At 37.8% G+C, this 10,842-nt stretch overlaps 1 protein-coding gene across 3 annotated transcripts in view; it reads right to left on the reverse strand.

Moving 5' to 3' along the window:
* The window catches only part of LOC124121182, a 194,124-nt gene extending 183,769 nt beyond the window's left edge, over positions 1-10,355 (reverse strand). Inside the window, exon 1 of one of the 3 annotated variants that reach the window (XM_046484164.2) lies at positions 10,144-10,355. In XM_046484164.2, the coding sequence (XP_046340120.2) occupies positions 10,144-10,147 (4 nt within the window). In that variant the 5' untranslated portion in view covers positions 10,148-10,355. Of the gene's footprint in view, positions 1-10,128 lie in introns of all 3 variants that reach the window. The other 2 variants (XM_046484163.2, XM_046484165.2) reach the window with 2 other exon arrangements.
* Positions 10,356-10,842: the final 487 nt, after the last annotated feature.

The following is a 10,842-nucleotide window of genomic DNA, read 5'->3' on the forward strand; positions in this document are numbered from 1 at the left end:
ATGTCATTTGATATAGAAATGAAGCAAGTTGGTGTGGTTCAAGGATCATCACGTTCTGATGGCTGAAACTGAGAAGTAGATCTTTATTTATATAGCAGTGACCTGGATTGGGTGCATTCCTTGGCCAAAGCATGAGCATGTAATGTTATTTGTCAATGTCAAAATAAAATACACACTGCTTCATATACTGTAAGAATGCAAGAAGGGAGTATTTATCTTATCTGATGGCAGCTGCTGGCTGGGACAATAACATTTGGACTATATGTTCAATTTTTAGAAAATTTCATACGCATCTGAGGAGTCAAGAACAATGACAAATTATTGATGTCATTCATGATGCACATATCATATGAGGTTAAAATTAGAAAACATGCCATCTGCAGTTTCCAGATTGTCTTGAACAAATTTTATATGATCAGAAAATCATTCATATTTTGTATATACACTGTAATATATATGTATACGTCAATGACCTGGATAACATTGCAATACATGTACTTAAAAAATGGAACAAACAAGAAGTTATCCATACTTTTTAAATATTAAAAAAAAATCAAGAAAAATAATTCATTATACCAAAAAGGGTAAATCGTAAAATTGACACTAAACTTGATGACTAAACCAAATTTTCTCCTCTATTCTTTAAATGCTTTCAACACATTCCAAGGACTTAATGGTAGTAATGGTACATTTCAATTGACAGAGTTTTAATGTGCTAGCAGTGTGACGCATAATATTTTTCAAAATCTAAATCATAATTCCATAACAAAATAGCAGCAAAAAATAATAATTCCTGAATTTTTGTATGATGCTGCACTTATCTTTTAATAAACACTGCATTATGAACAAAGTCAAAATCTGGTACGATGTAAATAAGAAAACGTACAGCTTTATTGGTAACAACTTCTGTCTAATTGCATATAGCAACATTTCGATGTAGATTCTTACGCCGTTATCAAGCTGGAGTGACTACAACCAAGTGAAGAGAAGTATATATGCATAATATGTTGTGATGAGCAAATTAACATTAACAACAACCGGTAATTTATAACAAGTAGCTCGCAGATTATTGGCTAAAGCCAGATGTTCAGTAAAGACAAGGATTAACAGGACACAGTGCAAGAATCTACGTAGAAATGTCGCTCTGTGCAATTTATCAGAAGTTGTTGTCAATAAAGTTGTGCGTTTTCTTATTACACACCATTTTCTAGAATGCCAGTCAAACAGTCAACAGTTCATACGATGTACACAATCAACCAAGTCACTAACGGTTGACCCGATCCACTTGGTCACCTCTCAAAACAAGCATAGGTTCCTGGTAGTGGCCGGGTAGCCTAGTGGTACAAGCGTTCGCTTATCAGGACCCGGGTTCCCAACATGGGTACAATGTGTGAAACCCATTTCTGGTGTCCCCCGCCATGATATTGCTGGAATATTGCTAAAAGGGGCGTAAAACCATACTCACTCACTAACTCCAGTGGACCAACCCACAGTTCCAGCAGGGTTGTATGATGAATGATATGTGATGTGCTTACAAAGTTTCATAGAGAGATACTGAATTGTCTATTGTTAACTTGTTATTGCCTCCAAAATGCAAAACCTAAAACTTGAGACCTGTATAGCAAAAGGCACCAGTTGAGAACTTACCTGATGTGTATGCAAAGTTTCACAATGAAATGACAAAAAGTTTATGAGTTACTCCAGAAAACAATCCCTCTACTCATTTGAACCTAAGTCCCACTTATTGCCTTGGAAATCCATAAACTTTAAAATTCCTGAACAGCAGATGGCACTATGTAACTGCATGCCTGATGTGTATACAAAGTTTCATAAAGAAATATTGAAAAAAGGTTTATGCTTCAGAAACAAATCCTATCCTCATTTGAACCTTAGTCCAAATTGTTACCATTGAAAAACAAAACATGTAATGTTCAAAAATCTCATGAATAGCTAAAGGCACCAGTTCAGTGCATGCCTGATGTGTATACAAAGTTTCATGAAGAAATAAGGAACTGTATAGGAGTTGTGCTTCGGAGACAAAATCTGATGGAGCAACAAACAGATGGAATGACTGACAGACGGATGGGTGGAGCCCCTTTCTATTTCGTATTTTACATGTATACTCTTTCACAAACCACTAGAAATTTTAAGCTCTAAATTATTCCATAAAAGACCTCATTTCTTTATAAACAATGCAAGAAAGCCCTTCAATTTAATCAAATAATCATACTTCCATTACTAATTGAAAAATATACTTCATAATACATAATCATAAACCAATTTATTACTCGATACAAAACATCTCTTTAAGTCATCTATCATAACAAGCCTGCCAGTCCAGCTTAGATCCTCGTGCTGCTATCAACACCTCATTACATACTCTACATAACTTCCACGCCCACCAGCGTACTTCATTCATACATTCAATCAACCAGAGTCAATCACCAATCAGAGTCAGCCAACTGACCTCCTCCGGTTGTAAGATAATAAAAATCTCAACCATTGAGCCCCTGGGTCATACACAGTGTTTATGATTTTCTTCCACCCCGTGTTCACACGTATAAAATAATTATTGTTTTTTAAATGTCTTGTTCTGTGTTGAATGTGAACACGATGTTCTGTGTTGAATGTTAACATGTTCTGTGTTGAATGTTAACATGATGTTCTTTGTTGAATGTTAACATAAAACTTTGTGATAGGTATGTGAAAAGTGTGGTGTGTAGTGTGACATATAAATTGTAATGAAAAAAATGATGATAAGAGAGATTGAGAAGTAAAAAAACTACCAACATCAGTCTTCCTTGTTACTGAATGAAGTTCTTACAATGACCAGATATAAAAGGTATATTGAAAACATTAGCTTATTTCACATTTGCAAACTTTTGAATTATATGATCTGTAAAGTTAGGTATGGCAAAAAGGCCTTGAGGGTAGAATGCAATCTCACATCCAATAATACATGTATGACTTGGAAAAGTAGGTCATTCTCTGAATAAATAAAACATTATTGTTTTTATTTCTGCTCAAAGTGTTGGTTGTGTTCGTCATAAGCTGCATGTAGAACATTGCACATGTACCACCACTGTGTGCCTTTAAACAAAATAGGTATAAAATGTGTGTAGTCTGTAAACAGAGAACACTTTATATATCAGTGTTATCACACACTTGGTGTAGAGACCCATGAAGATCCAGGGAAGAATAGGTCTTCAGCAACCCATGCTTGTCGTAAGAGACAACTAATGGAATAGGGTGGTCAGACTCGATGACTTGGTTGATGCATGTCATCCTATCCCAATTGCGTGCATCAATGCTCATGATGTCAATCACTGGATTGTCTGATCCAGTCTTGAATATTTACAGACCGCCATCATATAGCTGGAATATTGCTGAGTGCAGCGTTATGCAACAAACAAACAAACAAACAAACAAACCTGGAGTCAGTGGGTTGGTGTGGGGGTCAAGCTGTTGGCACTGAGGAAACCATTCCTCTCCTTCAGTTCATAGTGAGTGAGTGAATGAGGTTTAAACTGGTTTGAAATGGATTTCAGATTAAGATCTATTACTGCATGCTAACTTAGCATGAGGTTTAATCACAAAGTCATACAGATTATAGATATTTACCACTTCGGTGAAATCAATGTGACAACACACATCATTATCAAAGTAAATCTGGTTTACACATCTACATCACAGTTTTCTGTCTCAGGTATATACAGATATTGACTGTAAAACATTAATTCAAGGACTGTTGGTCCCTAAAGTGTCTCATAGAAATACAGAATACTGTTATAATGTGACCCCTTCAGTTGTAGCCTTGGATCACAAACATGAACATAAAAAGCATGCAGGGATTTCCTTTCTTAAAAAAAATATCTGTCAGAGAGATGAAATATTATCATTGGTCACTTTGCTTTATTTGGGTCATTTTACCAATCTTTGTTACCTTGGCAACTCTTATAGGCAACACAGTGTGATTGTAATATACCAACATAATCTGTCACATGATTTGAGAACATGCGACTGATAAAAAGCAGAGGACACTGGGGCAAAAACATCACTCTATTTGATAAGGATGCTAAAAGTTGATGTGAAAGTTGATAGCAAACTGGAGTAATGTATGGTATGTCTGGTGCTGTCAGGCTCTATGTCTGGAAACACTGTCATCATCAGCAGATCCTTGCAGGCTTTGGGAAGAAACTGGGTATATCCAATTTTATACATTTTCTAAAGAGATTGCAGATAACCATGGCAACTGAGTGAGTGAGAAGGGGTCTATGCTGCTTTTTAACAATGCACATCAAGAATTTGCTTCACATATTGTCAGGAACTGTACCATCGTCTTTGATGTGATGAAGAAACAATTAAACCCAAAGGATAACCCTGTAAACAAAATTTGACACATATCGTAAGTGCACGAGCTGCACCATGTGCACAGGGCAACTTCTTTACATTCTGAGTCTAGTCATACAGTATAGAACACTAAACCTTGGATTACTTTGTGTAGAGTTTTACGCAGGTCAGCAATATTCCAGCAATAATTCAGCTATATCACAGCTACCTGATGATAGTCAAGTCTGGAGCAGACAGAGCAATGACTGATAAAATGAAAATCATCCAAGCGAGCAGGATGCACACAATCAACCAAGTCACCAAGCTTGACCAACCAATCAATGCAGTTGGTGGTCAAACCTGGAAATAAACAGGTTCCATATTCATGTTAATCCTTGGATTTTCTTGGATTACTAACACATAAATAAACTGAACTTAAAAAAAACCTTTGCACATTTGAAAATAATGTGATTTTAAAGTAGTTGTACTGGTTCAAACCCAAATAGGCACAAACCCATAGCCCAAACACATCATTGCTGTACCTGTAATTTGTATCGGCAATGCGCACAAGTTTTTGGAGAAAAAGCGAAAAATGTAAAATCATGTGATGTTATTGCTTGTAGAAATGCATGTGCCATAGGGGTAAAAAAAAATGCACTGTAGCAATGTCAAACATCCACATTGTAAAAAAAACACATTGGAAATGACAAGACTGACATCTGAACAATGTGACCAAGCAATTGGGATGGTCCAGATGGGGGCCACGCACACTCACATTGCAACAACCTTTGGCTGTTCCCTTGTTGCAGCATTTCAGACTATTTCACTATGCAATTGAAAGATCTGCGAACATTGCACCTCTGCAACCGCATTGTCATAGTAACGTCATCGGCAATGAATGCTCTGAATCGAAGTCAAGATTGACAATGCATGGTCTTTACGGATGAAAGCAAGTTTTGTTTGTTTAGAGTTGATGGCAGACAGCGTGTTTACCGTCGCAGATGTGAATGGACAGCTACTTGCTGTGTTCAAGAAGTCGTTCCTTACGGTGGAGGTTGCGTTATGGTGTGGGGTGGAATTTGTGGAGACCAGACAATGCCCCTCTTCGTCATCAGTGGAAACCTCAATGCACAACACTATAGAGATGACATCCTATGTCCAGTAATGCTGTCCTACCTCCAGCAAGTACCCCGAGGTGTTCTGTACCAACACGACAACGCCAGGCCCGACACAGCTCGTATCGTAGTGGACTTCCTTGCCAACAACAACGTCAACGTCTTACCGTGGCGGGCATGTTCTCCTGACTTATCACCCACAGAACACCTCTGGGATGTTTTGGACAGGCAAGTTGCATGTATGCATGCACTGGGTGGCCACATGTTTGTATGAATTGCAGTGAAAATCTGGACAACTGAATTTTCAACTTCCATGGATTTTGTTTGTCTGGTGTACAATATTTAACCACAAAATGTCAAGTTTTTGTGGAATTGTTTGTTTATCAAATATACTTTACCTCAAACTTTTGTTATTTTTAGTTTATTAATTACAGTCACTTCAATCTAGTGCAAAGTTGCTTTTGCCGCTCAGTTTATGTATTTATATATCATTTTTTTTAAAAGATGTAGTTGTCTGAGGTATGAAGGATTTATGTTTAGAGTCATAACATGTCAAATACACAGGCTGAGATTGAACTGTCTTTCCTGTTTAAGTCATCTATGTATACTGTTTACATCAAACAGAATGAATATATGTTCAAAAGATTCATGTCAAAATTACATTCCAATCTCTCAACAACCACGTAATTATTCTTTGTAACATAGTCACAGCATTACTCAAACATACATTCCTCTTTCTGAGATCTGATCTTTATCTGATGAGGAAATTAGACAAGCTTGAAACATACATTAGAAATGTTAATTACCTATGTCAGGTTCAGGCCTGTCATTATCAGCTGTCAATGTTCATTAGACCTGTGATATACATACCAGTGTACATTGTAGGTGGCACCAATCTTGCTAAATAAGCTGTGCAGGTAATTGGAGACACTATAGGACTATAATTTAGTGATTCAGTTCAGAAACATTACAAACGAACCATAGTCAGATGTGAATGACTGTTCAAATACCTCGTGTTCAACCAGCCAACATCACTAATAATCATGTCCAGAGCAGGATGAAATTGACATTCAGAAAGCTGATATCAGTCATCTTAGATGATGATGATGATGATGATGATGATGATGAAGGTGATGAAGAAGGTGAAGAAGATGATTAAAGATGATGGCAATTCAGTGTATTCATTTGCACACATTTATATAGGAATGTCAAGACACTCCATTTTCATGGGTTTAAAACATGGACTGTTAGATAGGCATTACTTAGAAGTTGACGGATGACAAAGTAGACACAATTTATGGATAACAACTTCTTTAAAGGTGATGTTTCGGTATAGATCATTATTTCGTTGTCAAGCAACGGTATAAGGATCTATACCGAAACGACGTTTTTATAGTGAACAAAGAAGTTGTTACCCATAAATTGTGTCGACTTTGTTGAACAGCATGAACAAAACTCCTGTTAAAGCATTATTCCACCAAACAAGAAAGAACATGCACTCATTTCTAAGTTGCTGTGGTATTCTAAGAGATCAATATTTCCATAGTTTCTTCCTCCTTCTGTTGCCATCATTTACAAGCCTTTATCGACAAGGACTTAACAACACCACCATACCAGAGCTGTAATATTGCTGACTGTAGTAGCAGAAAACATTCACTCACTTCAAAACCAGGTTTCCTTGATATGTATTCCTTTAACAAATCATATGCCTAACAAAAATATCCTTATTCCTAATCCTTCCTTTCTAAAGTAACACATAACATATATTTTGGTACTAAACCCATAATCATTTCAAATATGCTTATTCCACAAATTATTTAGATCCTTTTATTGTAATAAATCCTTTCTGCCCTCTGGTGGGGTCAACCTTCAGGTATTTGCTTTATTCAGTGAACATGATCGGGGCATTCAACTATGACCACAATAGCACTGGCCTAATCCTAGATGTGGGTCACCCTACTGGAGCTGTTGTAGACCTAAGGATGGGAAAGTGGGGTGGGATGCATCATGGAGGGTGTTTAGGTGGGGGTGGGGATGATTGTCTGTGGGAGTTCCTGTTCCTAAGGGACATGTCTCGTTCCCTGATGCTCTACAGGATTATCTACAACAGGATTCTATGATGTTCTACACCGGATTCTCCATAAGGTTCTCCAATGCTCTATAGGATTCTCTGATGCACTACTGGATTCTCTACAGGGTTCTCAGATGCTCTACAGGATTCTCTGATGCCCTACAGGATTCTCTACAGGATTCTATGATGCTCTACAATATTCTCTGATGCTCTACTGGATTTTCTACAGGATTCTATGATGCTCAACAAGATTCTCTACAGGATTCTCTGATGCTCCAGAGGATTCTCTACAGGATTCTTTGATGTTCTACTGGATTCTTTACAAGGTAATCCCATGCTCTACAGGATTCTCTTATGCTCTACTGGATTGCCCTACAAGGTTCTCTGATGTTCTACTGGATTCTTTACAAGGTTCTATGATCTTCTACTGGATTCTATACAGGATTCCCTTATGCTCCACATGATTATCTACAGGATTCTATGATGCTCTACTGGATTCCCTACAAGGTTCTATGATGCTCTCCTGGATTCTCTACAGGATTCTCTGATGCTCCAAAGGATACTCTACTGGATACACTTAGGCTCTCCAAGGTTCTCTGCACATTTATCTGATGCTCAATATGGATTTCTCTGATCTGATGCCCTAGACAGCATTGTATGTCTCTGAACAAGGTTTCATGATTTTTGAATAATTTTCACAATGGTTCTCAGGTAATCTACATGGTTCTCTGATGCAATAAAGGATTCTCTGGTGCAAACAGAATAACTGGTTAAATTAGTTTTAAACAATTTCATGAAAAAGACTAACATTTTATTATTTCAAATGTACAAGTCATTTGTCCAGTAGACAAGTATATTCATCAAATCCTGCCTTATCATTTGGTAAGAATAGCTACCAGTCCTACAAACAGGTTGTCGTGGTCTCTTTAACCACCCAAACTAGAGAAAGGTCTTCCTGTGTTTATTCACTGTTGGATATAGGTTTTAACTGAATGAAATTACTGTCTGTTGTAATATTTGACTGAATATAGGTCATCTGAGTGCTTGACTGTGCTGATGTACTGGGTTTAAAACTACATTTCATGAGTGCTGGTATATGAATAATGACAACCAAGAAATTGCTGTCTGAAAAAAGGATTTCTCCAAGATTAAGCAACAGCTTTAAAATTAGACAAACTGCCTCTGGCTATAGGCCCAGATTTGACATCATCCCCAGTGAATTTCTTTATAGACCATGATACAGTTGTCAGGTTCTGAACATTTGAAGAAAATCTTTTATTGATCAAAATTAAAAAGAGTGATAATCCCTTTGTGAAAACAAATTTATAGTTTGATCACAGACATAAAACCCAAATCCCACATCCTTACAACAAAATCTCACATTACAAGAAAACCTAAGATACACACAGCCCGCATTTACTCACAAAAAACATTATCATGACACACAAGAAAATACCTCTTTTTTACCCTATAACAACAATATCTCACACCCTACCACAGATGGCCACATCCTTAAAACCATATCCTACAACAAAATAACAATCCCATTTTCTGCCCTAAAATAACACTATCTTAATCCTACTCCAAAATATCAAAATCCCACATCCCAATCCAACACAAGTCCCCATATATATGCATTCTTCCCCCATACACATCCAACATAAATCAGTTCTCTTTTGGCTTCACAAACAATCCCCTATGTCATTTCCTCTTCCAAGAAAAGGATATACCTTTCATGCCAATACAAACAAATCTTTTTATAGCATAAAAATGTTCATAGCCATCCTATCTGTTATATAAAATATCAACACTGTTTACAGCAATGGCAACATTCACCATGATATATGGGTCAGATACATGTTACTCCCCAATCTCAACCCTCCCAACCGCAAGACAGTCAGCCACTCAATAAATTTGCACCATCAACTGATTTGTTGGAGATCTTGATTTAATCTGCTTGACAGCAAACTCTGCTATTGCTGTATATTGTCAATTTTTTTTAAATCGTGACATCCCGATTAAATATACACTGCATTCATGTTTTCTCGTAGCACTACACTGTAAATTTGTCTAAGGTCTGACCTACTCTGTTTACAGACTCTCTCCTCCCTTCCCACCTATTCAGGCAAGGGGCCCACATCCCTTATCTCAGCTGGAGCCAAATTATACGATCATCCCTCTCATGTCTTTACAACCATAACCCCCCTCTCTCTTGTGCAAATGTCCGAAATAGTTTTGTACGAATGTATGTTACAATGTTTCGAGAAAGCCTTATAGTCCCTCATTAAAACCAAGCTAGCCACACTCCTTCGTACAAGAGCTCGTGCTGAGACCCCTAATCAGTAGGTAAACAGGGGGCTGGTCACTTTTTAAGACACACTTCATAATCCTTACACATTTTAACCTTAAATGTATATAGATAATAAATGGAAGAAACATGAACGTACGATCTAACACAAAACAGACGAGACAAGATATCTGGCGTTTCTGTGACATGATCACTGCGAGCAGAAGACACCAGAGGATAGCAGACGACTCGTGCGTGTCCATCGAGCAGACGAGAAAACACCTGTCGTCTGTCATGAAATTTTCACTGAAATGTTTTCAGCTTACCTTGTATAGACTCACCCATGCTGTCATCTACCGAAAAATAAATCCAAAACGAAATCTGTACACGGGTATATCCTATGCACCTCCTCTAACGTTAGACCTGTCACATATCCCTGGTCTGTTCATCAGCGTATGACATCTCTCATGAGAAGCATTGAAAACAAGTTGTACAGCCAAAGAGGATTTCCCAGCGGCAGAGCGCCCTCTCGCGGCTACCGTAGTAAGCTACCCCGAAACTGGCCCGACAGGTGCCCTAACTGGAGAATAGATATCTCTCAGCTCTATCATATGTCGACAGACGTTTTGGGGGCATTGTGGTTTTCTGTCCTGTAGCAAAGTTCGTCTTCCACTATTGCTGATATTCGATCGCTGGTATCTAGGCCGCTCTCGGGACTGAGTGTAAATAAAAACTTAAGATGACAGGAGATCTTTGAAACTTGGAGAGATTTCTCCCGAATTACATGCATACGTGTCAACAACACGCATGTACTCCTGTGAAGTGCGAGGGAGAGGGGAGATGGAAATACCCATCTGGTCGAAGACAACACGTTCTCTCATTAATGGATTTATCACATCGCGATGAAGCACGTATGCGCGTCCTCGTTGTATGCGCCTGGAAGATATCCAAGATTGTGTTTTTGAAATATTTGAATATTTTAACTGGCAATGTGTAACTTTAAACGCTGACATATTTTAATCATATATTATTTTCTACTA

Source organism: Haliotis rufescens, unplaced genomic scaffold (genome assembly GCF_023055435.1).
Source record: "Haliotis rufescens isolate VD_foot unplaced genomic scaffold, xgHalRufe1.0.p SCAF_2, whole genome shotgun sequence".
NCBI classification, from domain to species: Eukaryota; Metazoa; Mollusca; class Gastropoda; order Lepetellida; family Haliotidae; genus Haliotis; species Haliotis rufescens.